Below are 21,483 nucleotides of genomic sequence, written 5' to 3' on the forward strand. Positions count from 1 at the left end.
GAATGTAGGTCATCTTGGCTCAAAAACTAGGTCACTAGGTCAAATTGAAGAAGATACTTGTTTACACTTAAGAGATCACATTTTTGGTCCAATCTTAATGAAAAATGGTCAGAATATTTGTTTCCATGAAATCACTAGGTCAAACATGTTTACACTGTTATGGTGTGTTTCTCAGGTGAGCGACCTAGGGCCATCTTGGCCCTCTTGTTATGATGAAGCGCTAGATCTTGGTCTGTGGCATAACTTTAAGGTTCTCTCGCTGTTGTATTTAAATTGGGGCATTTATATAATGTTTTATCATGAAATGCAAGCTGGATCTTCATTTAACCTCGTCTGTAGCAGGATTGTAATGCTCGCTCCAAAATGTGTTCAAATGGGGACAGCAGGCTCCAAAATTTGTTCAAATGGGGCAGCTAGCCTTTTTCAGGGGCCTCTAGAGCTGATAAAAAATACCTCGTAATGACTTTTTCTCAGCTACTGCTTGATGGGTCTTCATCGAACTAAGTCTTTAGCATTATTATAAGGCCCTCTCCCAATTTTGTTAAAATGGGGGCATTTGACCTCTTTTAAGGGTAACTAATGCTAAAAATAGAAATACCTTTAAACAACTTCTCATGAACTGCTTTATGGATCTTCATTAAACTTGGTTTGTCAATTATTACAAGCTCTTCAAATGGGAGCACCCTGTCCATTGTAGGGGCCACTTGAGTGAGAAATAGAAATACTTTTAAGTAACTTCTAATCAACTGGTTTGTAGCATCATTCGAAAGTCCTCTCCCAAACTTATTCAATGCCAGCATCTGGCTCCCCTTTAGGCCACTACAGCTAAACATAGAAATACTTTTGAACATTTTCTTCTTATGAACTACTGGATGCAGATAGATAACCATTACAAAGAGACCTTCCAAATTACCCTCAGTCTGCTCCAATGGTCTGCATCCATTTTTAAACACCTTTAAAGAGGCTATTCTTTTTTACTGTTTTACATGTAATTTGTTATACAGTAATTTACTACCCAAAAATGATATCTTCAAATTAGAAAAAATCGGGCTTTGTGTGTTGGCTAACTTTTATGGTGACTGATTACTCAAGTAGTAGTGATAAAATTCTGGATTGAATGTGTGTAAGGTTGGCTATTTACTTATTGGATTAAAAATCGTGCATCTTACTGTAACTGACGTAGAGTGATAAAAGCTTCGGGTCAGTTTAAATCACTATTGTGTCTGCTTTCTGGAAAAGCCGGTTCTGATATAATTATGAGGAGTGAAGGAAGTGTATCCCTCACCTGACCTTGTTTTGGCAACTGACCTATATGTCATAAACCATGTATCACAAAGCAATCCACAGTAAGTTGAGTTCAGAGAAAACATTGAAAAAATTAAGTCAATTTGTATTTATTTTCAAAAATGTACAAAAAAATGAGTACCAGTATATTAATATAAATAAAATGACAAATGTTAAACAATCATTAACACAGTTTTCAATAAGGTGTCTAAGATTTCAGGTTTAAGTAATGGGGCCTAACTCAAAGATAGAAATATTCTAGTTTTTCTTTCTGAAAATATTCTAAACTAGAAATACATTCTGCATGCCCACGGACAGAATGTCGAGCCCGTCAGCACCTTTTGCCTGTAAGTGTGACCTTGACCTTAGACCTAGGGACCTGGTTCTTGCGCATGACACTCCATCATATAATGGTGAACATTTATGCCAAGTTACATCTAAATCCTACCATGCATGAAGAAATGCTCCGGACAAACTTCAATTTAACCTTTGACCTCCAGCTGTGATCTTGACCTTTGAGATAGGAACACGGGGTGTGTGCATGACACTACTTCTCATTGAGGTTAACATTCATGCCAAATATAAACAAGGTTGGTCCATGCACGTCAAAGTTATGGTACAGAAAAACTTCAATTTGACCTTTGACCTCCGTTACCTTGACCTCTGAGATAGAACACGAGGTTTGCGCATGACACTCCTTCTCATTGCGGTAAACATTCATGCCAAATATAACAAGAGCCATGTTAGACATGGCCAATCCCCCCGCCGGGCATATTATAATTGAAGGCTAAAGTTCCTGGCAAGTTATAGTGTCTGTAAGTATTAATTTTGGGGAAAGCTTTGAAGAACCATTTAGTTGTGGTCCGCATCAGGGGTTTTAAAGATGTGGAAGAAAGAATAAGTCAGTGGTGAGGTGGTTTACTGCTAAATTTTATTAATTTTCATGAACAGTAAAGCTATGATGTTTTTCTATATGGCTACTGTAAAAAGAAGGAATGGAAAGCTAACAGGGAACACGAGTGCCAGAATGTCACAATATATGCCCGTCACAGCAAATTTCTTTACTCTAGCAGCTGTATTTGCAAATGGAATTTTAATTTTGTGGTTGTTTAGTAATCATTGTAAGTCTTTTGTTTTTCTAAGTCTACAAAAAACTCCTTACCAGGTAGAGATATCTTAAAATACACCTAAAATTGGAAAGTAACATCCATGTTGTACCACAGAAAAGTGGTCTTGTTTTTTCCATACGGTCAATTATAAAAATGTTACAATATAAGTTATTTATAGTAACAACTAAGGGAAGTTAATCTTAAAAAAAAAAAAAATTGTAAGTCCACACAAAAATCTTTACCAGGTACAGATTGGTCAAAATACACCTCAAAATTGGATGTAGCATGCATGTTGTACTACAGAAAAGTGGTCTCGATTTTTCCCTACGACTAGTAATGAAAAAGTTACAATAAAAGCTATTTAAAGTAACAACAAAGGGAGGTAATTCTAAAGAAGGGAACTGCGCATGACACTTCGTCTCATGATGGTGTATAATTGTGCCAAGTTACATCAAAATCCCTCCATGCATGAAGAAGAAATGCTTCGGACAATTTTTTTTAAGAAAATATGATAAAGGGGAATAACTCAAAAAATAGGCAAGGTAGAGTTATTGTTCTTGCACACTGCACTTCCTCCCAATGTGTTCTATCAGTGTATGAAGTTTGAAGAAAATCCCTCCAGTACTTTTGGAGTTATGCTCCGGACAAATTTTTTTAAGAAAATAAGATAAAGGGGAATAACTCAAAAAATAGGCAAGGTAGAGTTATTGTTCTTGCACACTGCACTTCCTCCCAATGTGTTCTATCAGTGTATAAAGTTTGAAGAAAATCCCTCCAGCACTTTTGGAGTTATGCTCCGGACAAAATTTTTTAAGAAAATAAGATAAAGGGAAATAACTCAAAAAATAGGCAAGGTAGAGTTATTGTTCTTGCACATTGCACTTCCTCCCAATGTGTTCTATCAGTGTATGACGTTTGAAGAAAATCCCTCCAGTACTTTTGGAGTTATGCTCCGGACAAAGATCGTTGCGGACGGACGGACGCACGGACGGAGAGCATTTCTAATATCCCCTTCGCCTTTGGCGGGGGAATAAATAAGATTGGTCAATGCATGTCAAAGTTATGGTCCAGACAAAATGGGAAGGATGCACACACATACACCAACCCGCCAAAAGTGACGACTATATCGAGCTCACCGCAAGCGGGCTCGACAAAAAGGAGGAAATTCTACCTTTTGAAAAATCAAGGCCAATACTGAAATATCAAAACTCAGTAATAAATGGATTTTGTTTGTTCATGTACTAAAGAGAATTGTATGGGGGATTTACTAATGCCACTTTAATACATGGTACACTAATTTACTGAATGTACCCCTCTACACACTTTGCATCCACATATATCCCTAGTCGTTTTCTTTAATAACACAGTTGTATGTCACAATTATAAATTTATTAATTAACTGATCAGTAATCATCATCACTGCTGTCATCATTATTTTTTCGAGTGTCACTGAATCCAAATATTGTCTTTTTCTCTGGTTCATCCTCTGTATACTCTATGACACCTAGAAAATAAAAAGTTTTGGAAAATATAGCAACTGTTTAATACTGCACACTGACAACAGCGCCATAGCCAAACTGAGGCAAAACTTTGAGGAGCCAAAAAAAAGTAAAAAGTAGGCCTATCACACTGATGAAAAAATCAGTTATAAAAGTTCAAAGAAAGTATATTGATATCATTAGAATATATGAGAATATCATTTGCCTCATGACATCAATGAGGCAAGGTGAGGCAGGAATCCTAGCAGTCATATTGATAGCGCTGCCAGGCCAGGGCCGTGCTTAGGGAGCCTGTGCGCCCCCCACCCAGTTGGCTGAGAAGTGACCTATACTACTCAAAGTTGCACCCAATTATTTATTATAATTGGTCAAATTACAACCCCAAAACACATCAGACGCCACTATTTTGTATCTGTATTTCAAATTTTTCCAGGAAGAGAGCCCCACGACCCACTAAAATGAGGGTGGAACCCCCTCCCATACCTCAAATTTAGACCAAAAAAGAACCATAGGCCACCATTTCATATCTTTAATTCAAATTTTTTTCAGGGGATGAGCCCCCTGATCCCACTAAAATGAGGGAGGAACCCCCTCCCATAGCTGAAAATTTAGACCAAACAAGAGTGCAAGAATGTCACAATATACGCCCGTCACAGCAAATTTCTTTACTCTAGCACCTGTATTTGCAAATGGAATTTTAATTTTGTGGTTGTTTAGTAATAACTAAGTGTTTTGTTTTTCTAAGTCCACAAAAAACTCCTTACCAGGTAGAGATACCTTAAATACACCTAAAATTGGAAAGTAACATCTATGTTGTACCACAGAAAAAGTGGTCTTGGTTTTTCCCTACGGTCAATTATAAAAAAGTTACAATATAAGTTATTTATAGTAACAACTAAGGGAAGTTAATCTTAAAAAAAAAAAAAAAAAAAAAAAAAAAAAATCAAAAAAAAAAATTGTAAGTCCTCACAAAAATCTTTACCAGGTAGAGACTGGTCAAAATACACCTCAAAATTGGATGTAGCATGCATGTTGTACTACAGAAAAGTGGTCTCGATTTTTCCCTACGACTAGTAATGAAAAAGTTACAATATAAGCTATTTATAGTAACAACAAAGGGAAGTAATTCGAAAGAAGGGAACTGCGCATGACACTTCGTCTCATGATGGTGTATAATTGTGTCAAGTTACATCAAAATCCCTCCATGCATGAAGAAGAAATGCTTCGGACAAAGTCATTCTTGTATCTGACCTTTGGCCTCTAAGTGTGACCTTGACCTTAGACCTAGGGACCTGGTTCTTGCGCATGACACTACGTCTCGTGGTGGTGAACATTTGTGCCAAGTTATATCAAAATCCCTCTATGCATGAAGAAGAAATGCTCCGGACAAGGTTTTCATTCTTGTATCCTTTGACCTCTAAGTGTGACCTTGACCTTAGACCTAGAGACCTGGTTCTTGCGCATGACACTCCGCCTCATGGTGGTGAACATTTGTGCCAAGTTATATCAAAATCCCTCTATGCATGAAGAAGAAATGCTCCGGACAAAGTTTTCATTCTTGTATCCTTTGACCTCTAAGTGTGACCTTGACCTTAGACCTAGGGATCTGGTTCTTGCGCATGACACTCTTTCTCATGATGATGAACAATTGTGCCAACTTTCATCAAAATCCCTCTATGCATGAAGAAGATATGGTCCGGACAAAGTCATTCTTGAATTTGACCTTTGACCTCTAAGTGTGACCTTGACCTTAGACCTAGGGACCTGGTTCTTGCGCATGACACTCCGTCTCATGATGGTGAACAACTGTGCCAAGTTTCATCAAAATCCCTTCATGCATGTAGAAGATATGCTCCGGACAAGGTCTGTGGACGCCGCCCGCCCGCCCGCCAGGGGCGTTCCCAAAATAAGTCCCGTTTTTCAAACGGGCGTATAAAAATGCACCCCAGGCCACCATTTCATACCTGCATTTCAAATTTTTCCAGGGGGCGCGGCCACCATTTCGTATCTGTATTTCAACATTGCCCACCCCCCCCACCCCTACCCCCACTCAAACTCGGGCTATAAACTAATAAACTACAAGTAAACTGATAAAAAGCATGTTGTTGTATGCCTTTACAGATGGTTTTCTGATTTTACTGCCTTTCAATTACAAAAATGATTGTATCCGACCATATTAGACTAGGATAAATCCCTAATTATCCTTGTTTTCAGTATAATTTTTTCTTAAAATATGAAAGTAACTGTGATAAATAGGGTTAAAGGATGATTTTTACTGTGCTATAACACAGTCTGAGAGTGCTCCAGAACACACCAGAGACGTCCTGGGGAAAACATTTTCCGGGGGACCCCCACTATACTGCCTCAATTAAAATTTGTGTCTGGCTACAGCACTGGACAATATGCATTTATGCCCGTGTACAACACATTCAATAATACTAAAGATAAATACAGCATTTATGTTGCATTGCTTTTTGGCTTGCTTTCTCACCAATAGATTGTTTCCCCTACTGCAACAAAGAAATACACTTAGGTTAATGTCAATCTGCCTACACATCTCTCAGTATACCAATCAAACAGTCATGTGCTTAAGTCTTATCCACATAATATACCTCTAGTCAAAAAGCTTCAGTATGCCAAACAAAGGATTATACGATTAATTCCCATCCACACAATACATCTCTAGTCAAACTGCTTCAGTATGCCAAACAAAGGATTATACCATTAATTCCCATCCACACAATACATCTCTAGTCAAACTGCTTCAGTATGCCAAACAAAGGATTATACCATTAATTCCCATCCACACAACACATCTCTAGTCAAACTGCTTCAGTATGCCAAACAAAGGATTATCTGATTAATTCCCATCCACACAATTCATCTCTAGTCAAACTGCTTCAGTATGCCAAACAAAGGACTATCTGATTAATTCCCATCCACACAATACATCTCTAGTCAAACTGCTTCAGTATGCCAAACAAAGGATTATATGATTAATTCCCATCCACATAAGTTTTCTCTATAATGACCGAATAAAAGGTATAACCTCTGGATATTTCCCTGTATATTTGGAGAACTTCTTGGCGACATGGGTAGAACAAATTTGTACTGGTAAAACAGTAAAGGGCTTTTACTTAAAAGTCCCAAAGTTACTGTCTAGAAAATCAGATACTAATGTTATATAAGACAGATCCTGATCAAGACAAAAAAAATTCCTTGATGATAGTTAATTCAAATCCAAATACATACCTGATGACCCGAGCCGCTTCTCTAACACAGAGGTAGGAAAGCTGTCAGAACCACCTAGTTCATCAAAGCCAATAACTCTGCAATAAAGTTAACATAAAATTAACAAAAAGATACATGTACTAACTGAATGGCAAACAGTGCAGGTCATAATCAAACTGCACGGATGTGCAGGTTGATCATGATCTACACTTGTAGCAAAGGCAGAATCAATTGTGTCCTGCATGATAAGGGTTAAACATATGAGTCTTCAATTAATATCTGTAGCACTGTCACTGCAGCAATCCACCTAAAGACTAAAGAATTTTTTTAAACATTTTTCAGAACTGCTCTAACCAATACTGATTCTATCTAAAAAGTTTCTGTTACTTGAATGAACATTTATCAATCAATAATTAATGAAAAATTATTCAAATTTTTTTTAACAAAAGTAGAGTATCTTCTTGCCAAGCAACCACTTCAGTACATCACAGTGTGACCTCTCTTAGTCTCTACAGCTAAAACTATAGGAAAGGCTAGAATGTGATGGTTGATGAGAGGTCATTCCTTTGATAAAATTTCCAAGGGGAAAGACAGTACTGTGAAATCATTTAATTTCGTCGGCACGAAATTTCGTGGTTTTTACCAAAACGGCTGTTTCGTGGGGACTTAAATTCGTGGATTTTCAATTTTTGAAAAAAAAAAAAAATAAAAAATAAAAAAGAAATCATAATTTCCACAGGAATAGATCTGCTAGTACTTCTGTCCTTACATGTGAAACCTACACGTGTCAAACAGCGCTACCATGGTTACCGAATTTGCAATCAACACCGCGGGAGATTAGCGAGTGATCATGTGCCAATTAATGACTGTATTATTTATAATTATATGAACCCTAATTTGTAAAACTTTTTAGAACTGAAATATTCAATGAGAAAAGTCGGCGCCAATTAAGAAGTGTCAAAACCGTAGCACCTTGCACAATTAGCATTCATAATCCAAAGAAGTATAGATTATTTTATAGCTCTTTGCATAATCGAAACAAATATAAAGAACAAGAACTACTTATTTTACCGCAAATTAAAACATACTATTAAAGATTTAAATAATGTAGTGCTAGTATAATCATAATAGTTCTTACATAAACTATTATAAACTGGTCCGACCATTTTTTTTTTTTGGCAAAAGGAATGCGCGTCTGCATCTAAAATTACAAGCTGCTGAACTTGTGCATGTGTTATTTCCTGCCGAGAAACGTGTAATCTGAATTAGGTATAAATGCATCGGATACAAATCTTACAATTAATATGTAATATTTAATAGTTCCAAAGTCGTATTATTTTACTACATGTCATTAAAATAAAGGCTAGTGTATAAACATTGCATAGCGGGGCCGTAAAAATCATATAACAGGCGTATTATAGTGTAGCTGGCACATGACGCTACGTCAAACTTCTTTTCTTTAGTATCTACTTTCACTTCGACAAACATGTCATAAACAAACCACGGGTACATTTCTAAATGAAATAGTCGGTTTTGTTTCCACGCATACTTACGTTTATCGTTGATGGAGATTCCATAAACTACACGAAAGCTGCAGGTTAGTACTGCCGCATGCATACAACTACGGATCAGATCGAACAGCTATGGTGTCAATTTTGGCGACTTTGCGTACAATTAAAAATTATCGTGGGCATAATTTGTTCGTTGGGACTTAAATTCATGGTTGAGCTCAACCACGAAATCCACGAAAATTAATCCCCCACGAATAATAATGATTTCACAGTATCTGTCTTTGTAGAGAAGCTGTTGCTACGGAAAGTTCAATTTGACAAGATTTCCATCTAAAGGGAAAGGAAGTATCTGGCTTTGTAGAGAGGTGCTGTTAATAGAGATGCCACTTATGATAATCAAGAATGGCCAACATTCCAAGGAAGCCAATTTCCATTATGATTCATTGGTGTGAAAAGAGTACCGTCAACTCAGATGAAAGGTCTTAGCTTTGACACATTTCTCAATAGGACTCAAAATTGATCCAAAAGATTTCAAGCTTTTCATTATAATACAGCTTAGGAAGATATAATTACCTGCCCACCACACGACGCACAACACATGACGCACGACTGATGACGGACATTGAGCGGTCATAAAAGCTCACTATGAGACTTTGGCTCAGGTGAGCTAAAAAACTCCCTTAGCTGAAACGAGTACCATCAACTCAGATAATAATTCTTAGCTTTGACATATTTCTCAATAGGACCCAAAAGATTTCAAGCTTTTCATTATAATACAGCTCAGAAAGATATAATATTAGATCAATATTTTTACCTGTCCACCACAATGCCTTTCTTGAAACATAACACTGCTGGAAGTACCCTAATTTTCAATTTTTCCACAAGAAATTTTGCTTTGTCAACATTTATTTTGGCAAATTTTGTCTCAAAATACTGCTCTGTTAAAACCTGCAAGAGAAAATGAAAAGTGAACATTTAGTATCCAAAAAGAAGCAGTGGTTACGTGGACAGAGTATTAACTAATCAAGGTCAGAGACTAAAGCTAATTTCAGTATAATTTAAAGCATCATCAGAGCAAGTAACAAAATTGTTTGATAAGAAAGGGGTTGCGACAAATAAACTCTGTGTTAAAACTAATGGAAAATGGTTGGTCAATTCCACCTCATAACGAATAAGAAATATGACACATAAGATTTGTTTACATATGATGTAAAAGGGCTACTATCCCAACTTTGGTGGATAGACGCAAGAAATACATGTATGTGTAATTTTCCTTAATCCTTATCATGCTTGACAGATTGATTCTGCCTTTGCGATCAGTGTAGATCATGATCAAGATCTGCACAGTTTGCCATTCAGTCAGTATATTTTATGTAATCACCCCTTTTAACAGTTAATGGTACTGTCCAAATTGAAAAATGGACAAGTTCATTACAGAAATTTAGCAGGGTAAGGGTTAAAGACATCTTTCTGCCATGCTTCAGTAATTCTGTTATGCATTTAGAAAATCACGACAATTTAACTTACGTACAGTACCTGTAAGACATGGTTAACAGAAGTAACAAATCAAGTTTTAATAGACCAACATAGATGTAAATGTTTTTCCTAGGATAGAAGTATTTGCTTCACCATCAGTGTAAGATAAATACAAAACAAATGCAAAATCAAAGGCCTGAAGGGCCTGAGAGTCGGCTAATGATTGATGTACTGGTAGTATAGTCTACCAGTTTCAGGTTGGTTTTAGTTTTTTTCCCCAACTGAACAGAGATTTTGTTACAATAGATGAAATGGACATTCAATCAATGCCTAGTAAAACTTTGATTGACATTATACAAGTATTTAAACCCAATATATTTCTCTAAAATTGAAGAGTGGTTCGCAAAAATAAAAATGTTGAAAGTGTCACAAGGTTTTCTGTGACAATATTTTTCTCAAAAGTTAAACACAGGAATTATTACTTGATTTTTGATTTTCTCAAAATTATCTTATCAGAATATGTATTTTCAGAAAAATCCAATTTTGTTACAACTTATTATTATCCTCTTAGAAGATTTCTAACTTATTTACAGACATGTTTTAACCTGGACCTAATATGTTTTAGCTTTTACTGTATATTTTTATTGTGTTAAAAACATTGCTATTATGCTCATTATAATGTTGATTGGTATAATGATTATGTATGATTAACTGTTATACAAACTGAAATTTATCTTGACTAATTCTCACTGTAAGAGTCTATACTTGTTAAATACTTGTTTAGAAATGTTTTTGGCATATGTTTCCTTGCCAACATAATATGCTATATAAAGCATGGTTTTGAATGAAGAAAAAAAAGAGAAAATATTAGGACTCGAAAGTAAGAACTGAGACAATCTCTGCAGAGTTGAAATTTATGTCAGGAATACCTGTAGTTGTGTAAAAAGTAAACTTTTATATGGAAAACCGTTTGGACATTAATTTTGAAGTCAAGATTTAATTGTAGAAGGAACTCATTATTTATTTGTTATTTATATTTGTGTTGATTTCAATACAAGACATTTAAAACAGAGTTGGAGTTATTCATCAATTTTGCTGATTCCCCATCAGCGCATCAACAACAGTCGCTGAGCATTTAGCTCTATCACAAAAGTACAAACTACAATTTGACAGGTGACACTAAGATACTGCCCATGACTATAAATATTTTTCCAGTAAACATTTGCCTCCGGCATTACCAAAACAGGCAATTATCGGCTGGTATATATTCGCACATGATAAAATTTGAATATGAAAATTTATATATTGAAATTTTATAGCGCGGATTGCCACATACAATTTGTAACGGATGGACGAAAGAACTGTTCAGATATTTTACAGATAAGGGGCCTGGCAATAACCGTGTCACACGCTAGGTATTGTTCAATCATATTATAAGGGATGTGAATTTAAAGTATACTTTCTTTTGCGTTTAAAGATATGTAAATGTTGCTGAGTGTCAATATATAGTGTCATGAATGTTTACACTGACAGGAAAATTGCGCATTCGAAACTAAGAGAAGTTACTCGGACTAGCTACCAATTTCGGAAAAGATAACCAATATTAATAAATGCAGTTCTTTTTTAGTTAAAACCATCATTTATTCTATTTCAGACCTGTTAACCCCTTCAAAACCATGTCAGTAGTCCCCAAGTCTATGTACTTTCAATTATCCATTTTGATTCATGTAGACAGACAGGCCCAGACTGGGCTGAAAAAATGTTTGAGCCATTTTTACGTGGTCGGTAGCAGGGTGGGTTTGGGGAGGGGTGTTCCTTCCCGCTTTGAACTGCAGTCAGATTTTGAAATGGGCATTGTGGCAGGTGGTAAAAAGGCAAATGTATCAAACTGTAAGTGGCAATATGGGGGGAGGGGTGTGGGAGGATACCCCCTCCTGCAATTAGAGTTTGGGGTATCACCACAAGGAAATTTTGAAAATGTAGACCCTTGATACAGCCTTTGGTGCGATTTCTAACTGAAAATTTTATGTTTCAATTTCTAAATATTACCTCTAGATTCTTTTTAGTATTACAATATTCAAAGTATGAATGACTGTCACTTCATATTTTTACTTTCAGGTCATGCCTCAGCAGTAGAATATAAGTCTGATATTGATTCTATGTATGTATTATAAAAATAAATTCTAGAATCATTTCTGTTACAATAATATCTATCATGTCTGTTACTTTAATGTTTAAATTTCATAACACAGCTCGATATTTACCCAAAATATTATATCCGGATATGATTACACTTTCTTTTATAGCGCCAAAATCTCCAGTTTCAACAATATGTTTTACAAATTGTGATGATATGAAGACAGTTTAGCAGCAATTGGCAGTATCTGACATTGAAGTTTACGGTTAAATTATTTAAATCATTTCATAAAAAAAATTGTTTCGTTTCGTAAAAGCACTCTAACATAGACGATCTACTTTCGATTTCAAAAACTACAAGAAAATACAATTTAATGTTTCGCCTATTTGTTTATTTCTCGAAAAATAAGAAATAAAATCATTTTTAAAATCAGTAGTAATTAAACAAATCAGTAAGAGCTCTTTCTCGGGATAATTTATCCGCTTACTGACTGCAAAAATCAAGCCATGTGTCATCATGAAAAGCAGAATGGGTGACGGTTTCATTTTTTTGCGAACCTGAATCGTAAGCAAATTATCCAAACCAGTCAAGATTCCAGAAAGGTTACGATCTAGATTCTTTCTAGTATTACAATATCCAAAGTATGACTGTCACTTCATCTTTTTACTTTCAGATCATGCCTCAGGACTAGAATACCAGTCTGACATAGATTATATGTAGGTGTAATAAAAATAAATTCTAAAATCATTTCTGTTACAATAATATCTATCATGTATGTTACATGAATGTTAAAATTTCATAACACAGCTCGATATTTACCCAAAATATTATATCCGGATACGATTACACTTTTCTCCATTTTTAACAATATATTTTACAAATTGTGATGATACGAAGACATTTAGCAGCAATTGGCAGTATCTGACATTGAAGTTTACGGTTAAATTACCTCTTATTTAAATCTTTTCATAAAAAAGTTGTTTCGTTTCGTGAAAGCAGCCAAACATAGACGATCTACTTTCGATTTCAAAAACTACAAGAAAAAACAATTTAATGTTTCGCCGATTTGTTTATTTCTCGAAAAATAAGAATTAAAATCATTTTTAATATCTGTAGTAACTAAACAAACCAGTAAGAGCTTCTTCTTCCGATAATTTATCCGTTTACTGACTGCAAAATTCATGTGTTGTGTGTAGAAACCCACGCAAAGTTTATAGAAATCATTACGATGCGTGTATACGTTCAATGTGGGAGAATTAAGGCTGATCTGGATCGGCTATGTTACCTAACGCATCCAGACGATTCAGATTTTGTTTTTAAAAAAGCATTGTGTGCATTTCTGTAATTTTATATACGTTTTTATACGCTTAGAAATTATTAGACATGCGTATTTGCATTATTTCTATACGTAATTTACGCTAATTCGCATCTTATCTGGAGCCCTGTGGAACTATTTTTTGTCTTTCGCTGGATGTTACGCAAGCTTTGTAAGCCTGCGCAATTCATAAAATGCACATTTATGCTTAATGAGTTACATTCGAGTATTGCACAATTACAAGTCATAAATATGACAGATTACATCGTATATTGGTCATAGCAAAGGTAATTCACACAACTTAACTTCATTCATGCAGTGAACTGTTTGAAGTTTGAGAAATCTAATGGAACTACATCCCTTCACTGTGTTATTTGGTCCATTTAGACTTAGAGAATCGCTGGATAGCAAGGACTCGTCAAAACGATGTCATCGTTTAGCCGACTCAAAAATGAAAAAAAAACTGTAAGGCAAAGCTGGCTGTTTGGCAAATCAACACTTGGTACTTTCAGAAACTAAACGACCAGTAACAGCGACTTGCTCATACATATGAAATAGCATGTATGTAATGAAAAAGCAAAAAATATTAACGCCTGAATCCTAGGCTAAGCTAATACAGGTTTTACCATACCTTTAAATGAGTATCAATTATTGCACATCTTCTAAAGTCTTCATGGAAGAAATGGACCACACACTTCTCTTCACCTGTTGTCAGATCCAACACATCTTTTTCATTTTCCAATTCACTGAAAGAGATGAAAAATTTCAATAAATTAATATGTTTATAATCTCTATTATAATAAAATTATATAGTCAGTTGCTATACTCCCTTTCTTTCGGTTTGTTACAGGTGAAGATTTCTGTTCATAACCTCTATCCTATAGCCTATAAATTAATGCAAATTATGTGAACAATTTGCAAAATATTCACATTTCGTGATGATTTTAGCTGTTGAAAAGTTTGAGGGTAATTTTTCCCTTAATTTTGTAATCTTGTTTATGAACAAATGGTATACATATGTTTTAAATTTCTTGAATTAAAATGTAGGATTACATTTTTTCATAAAATATGCACAAGCTCTGCAACAAGTAGTTTATAACTACAATGAAATTAATACTGCTAGCTTGAGCACCTATAACTTGAGCATCTAGGCTAATTTGAGCGATATTCTTATGATCCATCCAATTTTATTGAGCTGAACTAACTTTAGGCTGCCTGAGACCCCAAATATCTCAAGCATTTTGCACATCCATGTGCAACCTTAAGCAATTCCTATTTCACTGTACCTGTATCTACCATATCCTTTTTCGTGCATATTTCTGAACTGACTGGCCTGTTGTTTAAGAGTCTGAAGTCTGGCTTCACGAATGTAGGCAGGAATCTCCTCATTCTCCAACTCCTCTAACAGTTTCTGAAATAATTTTAAGAATACATGTATGTAAAAATCAACATTCCATTTGGGACATATGTTTGAAACAAACTAATCTGAATCTGAAATAATGATAAACACAATATCACACAGAAACCCATGTACCATTTACACGTCCCATGTGGTAATATTTAAAATATAAAAAAAGTGTCAAATATTCTTTAGTGACAAGCAATATGTCAGGCACAGGCAGGCCCTAGTGTAGAACCAATGACTTTCCACAAACCAGCTGGATAGCTTCCTAATGTTACATTCAAGCAGGGCTTGAAGTTAGCGGCAAGTGATTTAACCTCACAGCCATGAAGACACCATTCATGCCTAGCTGTCTGAAATGTGCTACTCAAATGACAGAGGGACACCGGCGTCAGAACATAATACGTCCCTTCGGGCATATAATAAATGCAAATTGAACAGACAATTAATTAATCAATACAGTCTCTTATGTTTTCTTTCCATAGCATACACTAACAATTTTAATTTCTGACCTATGTAACTACAATATTTGCGATTTCTATTAAAACAAGAGGACCATGATGGTCCTGAATCGCTCACCTGTCCCCACATGACCCAGTTTTGAACTGAGTATGACGTCGTTTTTTCTATTATTTGACATAGTGACCTAGTTTTTAAGCTCATGTGACCCAGTTTTGAACTTGACCTAGATATCACTAAGATAAAAATTCTGATCAATTTTCATGAAGATCCATTGAAAAATATGGCCACTAGAGAGGTCACAAGGTTTTTCTATTATTTGACCTAATGACCTAGTTTTTGAGGCACGTGACCCAGTTTTGAACTTGACCTAGATATCATCAAGGTGAACATTCTCACCAATTTTCATGAAGATCTCATGAAAAATATGGCCTCTTGAGAGGTCACAAGGTTTTAGAGAGGTCACAAGGTTTTTCTATTTTTATACCTACTGACCTAGTTTTTGACCGCACGCGACCCAGTTTCAAAATTTATCTAGATATCATCAAGGTGAACATTCAGACCAATTTTCATAAGATCCATTGAAAAATATGGCCTCTAGAGAGGTCAAAAGGTTTTTCTATTTTTAGACCTACTGACCTAGTTTTTTACCGCAGTTGACCCAGTTTCGAACTTGACTTAGATACCATCAAGATGAACATTCAGACCAATTTTCATACAGATCCCATGAAAAATATGGCCTCTAGAGAGGTCACAAGGTTTTTTTTATTATTTGTCCTACTGACCTACTTTTTGACGGCACATGATCCAGTTTCAAATCTGATCTAGATGTCATCAAGTTGAATATTCTGACCAATTTTCATGAAGATCCATTCAAAAGTATGGCCTCTAGAGAGGTCACAAGGTTTTTCTATTTTTAGACCTACTGACCTAGTTTTAGATCGCAGTTGACCCAGTTTCGAACTTAACCTAGATATCACCAAGATGAACAATCAGACCAACTTTCAAACAGATCCCAAGAAAAATATGGCCTCTAGAGAGGTCACAAGGTTTTTTTATTATTTGACCTACTGACCTAGTTTTTGATGGCACGTGACCCAGTTTCAAACTTGGCTTAGATATCATCAAGATGAACATTCTGACCAAGTTTCATGAAGATCCATTGAAAAATATGGCCTCTAGGGAGTCACAAGGATTTTCTATTTTTAGACCTACTGACCTAGTTTTGGACCGCACGTGACCCAGTTTCGAACTTGACCTAGATATCATCAAGGTGAACATTCTCACCAACTTTCATAAAGATCCCACGAAATGTGACCTCTAGAGTGGTCACAAGCAAATGTTTACGTACGGACAACGGATGCTGCGCGATCACAAAAGCTCACCTTGTCACTATGTGACAGGTGAGCTAAAAAAAACAACAATGAAGCTCATTGTAAAAGATGAAAAGTTAAACAAGGATACATTCTCAAACATACAGTGAGGAATATTTTAGAGTTGCTGGTCGGAAGTTGGTCAAGTAAGAAACAAGAGGACCATGGTGGTCCTGAATCGCTCACCTGTCCCCACATAACCCAGTTTTGAACTGAGTATGACGTCGTTTTTTTTCTATTATTTGACATAGCGACCTAGTTTCTGAGCTCATGTGACCCAGTTTTGAACTTGACCTAGATATCATCAAGATAAAAATTCTGACCAATTTTTATGAAGATATGGCCTCTAGAGAGGTCACAAGGTTTTTCTATTATTTGACCTAATGACCCAGTTTTTGAAGGCACGTGACCCAGTTTTGAACTTGACCTAGATATCATCAAGGTGAACATTCTCACCAATTTTCATGAAGATCTCATGAAAAATATGGCCTCTAAGAGGTAACAAGGTTTTTCTATTTTTATACCTACTGACCTAGTTTTTGACCGCACGTGACCCAGTTTCGAACTTTATCTAGATATCATCAAGGTGAACATTCAGACCAATTTTCATGAAGATCCATTGAAAAATATGGCCTCTAGAGAGGTCAAAAGGTTTTTCTATTTTTAGATCTACTGACCAAGTTTTTAACCACAGTTGACCCAGTTTCGAACTTGACCTAGATATCATCAAGATGAATATTCAGACCAACTTTCATACAGATCCCATGAAAAATATGGCCTCTAGAGAGGTCACAAGGTTTTTTTATTATTTGACTGCATGTAACCGAGTTTCGAACTTGACCTAGATATCATAAAGATGAACATTCTGACCAATTTTCATGAAGATCCATTCAAAAGTATGGCCTCTAGAGGGTGAGTAACTTACTAATTTATGTATACATTTTAAGCAGTCATATCTTGGAACAAAATGAAGGATACTTAATGATATAAAGTACAAATATTTTCAATTGAGTAAGTAACCCAGGAAGAGTTTACTATATATACAATTTATAGGCAAGAAAATAAAATAAGTATTGTTTTCCACAATAGAGATGAATAATGAGTGCATTAATTATCAGAACTTCTTTCCATATGAGGTTTACAATGAAAATGCTTCAATATTGAACCTGGAATCCTAAAGCTTATCGAAATGAAATATAAGCTTTTTAGGGCAGGTAATACTGATAATGTTTTGATATTATTAATAGTCTATAGCTTGACAAACTACTTGTTTATTAGACAAGTTGGTTAGACTAAGTCAACATCAGACATACAATCATGTATAAATTTACAAGCACACTGTATGAGCTTTTTGTGGAGCATTTCATCTATGCAATATATATCAAACACATGAACACTATGTATACTCCTTAAAAATGTTTCTGCATCACAATCTTTAAGAAAGTTGCTCAGTTCAATACTGTAGTGTCCTTCGACACAAGACACAAAGGTGGAATGAGACCTTTTATGAGATGCACATTCTGATATTAAATGCAAATTTAAGTCAAAACTTTATCAACCTTGCGTAAAATTCTTTACATAGCTGTAAAGATAAAAGTTCAGGAAATAATTGGATTAGTCTCATTCAAAATGAGGAATTGGCACAGGAGGGCTTTGTAATATTTTATGATAACTGAAACAAGTTATGAAAGAATAAGCAATAACTCAGATGGGTTATAAACTGTGATAACTTGAAACAATTACATCCCTGACTGATTAGAGAAGTAAAAACATCTGTAGAAAAGTCATACCCAAAATGTTAAATAAGTCAAATAAAATAATAAACCAAGATGTTTTTTTTTATTATTTTCTGACTGTGTCACTGCTTTGTATGACATATAAGGGTCATGTTAACTGTGTGTCCCTGCTGACTATATCATAAATGTCCAACACTTTTATCTAAATCATTCAATATAAAAAATATCTCCTGCAAATTGGTTTGTAGCCATAAATATCGTAACCATTAAACACCTGTGTGTTTAATCACAGGCGTTAATTTAATCAAAAGGAGTAAATCAGACCTTTTGATAATTTAAGTGCTAAACTAAGGGAGTTCACATTTTTGTATCTGAGAATTTGCATCTGACTTGAACAAATTATGAACATTGATTAAAAAATCATAAAGAACAGGAACTGGAGTAAAAAAATAATTTTTGTCAATATATATGAAAGCTTTTAACCATATTCATTGAGGCCATATCTCAAAATAAATGATGAAATTAAGGGATAAAAGGTTGACTTAACAAGAGCTATATTTTTCTTTGAATGTCCAAATTATATCACTAAATACTTGCTACAGTTTATTACAAATGTACACTTTATTTCAATACAATCCAAGATTTAATATTAAGGTGAAATTGTTTAAGAAACAAATTATTTAAAAATTGGGGGGGAAACGTCTTGGGAGGAAACGTCTTGGGGGGGAAATATCTTGGGGGGGAAATGTCTTAAGGGAAGTGTCTTGGGGGGGAAACATCCGGTATTCCCTTCCAACAGCCTTGCTGTTGGGTTAACCCTTCAACAATGCGGTTGAGTGTCTGCCTTAGGATCAAGGGGTCTGAGTCCTGTTGGAGGCTCGAGTTTATCTCCTCTAGTTTACCATAATGGTGATGGTATATTAACACCGACTTTAAATAAAATTTGTATCTTGTATCTTGAGGATAATTAGGTGTGCAGGTTTAGGCTGCCTGGGAAGCGGTAACGGGATAGAAACTGTTGGGATGTACAGTTGAGGCCCAGCTCCAGAAAGGTAAAAGAGGGAGGAGTGTTGTGTATTTGGCCATTTCCAACAGCCTTGCTGTTGGGTTAATTCTTTTGCTTCGTTGTTGAGTGTCCGTCTAAGGATCAATGGGTCCGAGGTTCGAGCCCAGTTGGAGGCTTGAGTCTTTCTCCACTAATTTAACATAGATGATTTAGATTAAGTTTTAAGTGAATATTGTTTCGGTCATATTGGATACTTCATTTTAAGGAGAAAAAATAGGTAATTAATTCTATAAATTGGGAAAAAATATTATAAGGTAAAAGGTGAATTTCATCGTGACAGATTTCTGGCACAATTTCTGGCTACTGGCTAGCGACCACCAAATCCGGACGACCACCAAACCGGACAGTCCCGTAAATGCTTTATTTCGGTCTTTAACCTTGCTCATCTGTTTACGATCAAATGGACGCTTGATTTTCAACAACATAGCGAAGTTACAACAGTTAAATTTAAGAATTTTACAATAAATGCTACATTTCATTTCCTCTGCACTCACGAAGCATGTTTACATGTCGGGGGGAAGCCGGAAGTGGCGTGATGCGCATGCGCAGTATTTCCGAGAGGTCCCGAGATTAAATCTAAAGGACCCATGCAAATTTGAGGTAAGCAGACGAGACATTTAGTAAACACTTAAACTTGGGAAATACAACTTTGATAATTTAGTGCATGATTTTAATACACATTTTCTTATCAAAAAAGTGAAATTTGAAAGATTCAGTCGGGAGAGATACGATCAAATCGTCGATTCAAGAGAGGTATTTCAAACACTTCTATGGCTCAGTATGACTACGTTCCCTTGGTTGATAATAAAGTTTAATTAATATTGAACGTCAATTGAAAATCAATAAAGTGACGACTCGCTGTCCATATATGGTCCGGAAACATGGTACTGTTAGACCTTAAAACAACGTGATTTGGTGGCCCTTCATTCGGGCCTCGAAAAATTACTTGACCTAATTTTAGAAGTAAACAAATTAACTCTTTAGTTGGGAGGAGAACCTAGCTTCATTCATGTGAAATTTCAACCATTAAATATATCTATTTCCTGAGTTATCGTGAAAAATATTACAAAAGTGTCCGGTTGTAGGACGCTAGCCAGTAGGTTTCATTAGCAGTTTAGCTACGTGGTTCTTTTCTGCTCTGAGATTCATAATCAGACATGAAGTAAAATACCCTAACAACAACATGAGAAAGAAACTTCTGTCACCTCTTCAGCAAGAGATTCGTCGTCAATTATCTCTCGTGCCTGTCCTGCTGTTGTGGGGGCCGCCATGTCTAAACAAACTTTCTGAGTCACGCAGGGGCTTGTCAGTCTCTCTATATATCCCGTTATCCTGAGTACGGAATGTCACGTACTGAATACACAATTTATGTTTCACAACTTATATTTTATGTGTAGAGAAAATCATACTATACTATACCCTAGATAACATTTCTTATTGTACATTAACATAGTGAGCACCATGAACATTACTCAGTGAGTAGTGTCTATAGCACCATTGATAACATAAACTCTACTTTAGTAAATACGAATTCGGCTATCCCTATCGGGCCTCAGTTATATTAAATTGCGTGTTTTACATGCAGTTTTTGTTTTAAACGTTGTTTTGCTCACAATTTCACATGCCCGAAATCATTTTATGTATTGCTTACTTACACGTATATAGGTCTAGTGGTAATGTAATTGTAGACGTCATATGATTGTAAACAAAAGTATCATTTTGAATTTGGTAGGAATTGTACGACATTAATGTTCAAGAGTGTCCCGAGTACAAAACTAGACGAAGAAGAAGAAAGAGAAGAATAATTATTAGTTGTAAGTCTTTTTTACAGATTTTATTAATTGGAGTTATGGCAATTGAAATATACAATTCATAATATTCTAGA

General features: G+C 35.5%; 1 protein-coding gene across 1 annotated transcript; it reads right to left on the reverse strand.

Moving 5' to 3' along the window:
- Positions 1 to 1,378: 1,378 nt before the first annotated feature.
- Positions 1,379 to 20,908, reverse strand: LOC123536758 (uncharacterized). Its single transcript, XM_053528994.1, has 6 exons — positions 20,804 to 20,908; positions 14,849 to 14,973; positions 14,194 to 14,308; positions 9,449 to 9,582; positions 7,145 to 7,221; positions 1,379 to 3,897 (listed from the first exon to the last, which is right to left on the reverse strand). Exons 1-6 carry the CDS (start codon positions 20,867 to 20,869, stop codon positions 3,797 to 3,799), a joined length of 618 nt encoding a protein of 205 aa, XP_053384969.1. The 5' UTR covers positions 20,870 to 20,908; the 3' UTR covers positions 1,379 to 3,796.
- Between the last annotated feature and the right edge of the window lie 575 nt (positions 20,909 to 21,483).

Source organism: Mercenaria mercenaria, chromosome 17 (assembly GCF_021730395.1).
Source record: "Mercenaria mercenaria strain notata chromosome 17, MADL_Memer_1, whole genome shotgun sequence".
NCBI classification, from domain to species: Eukaryota; Metazoa; Mollusca; class Bivalvia; order Venerida; family Veneridae; genus Mercenaria; species Mercenaria mercenaria.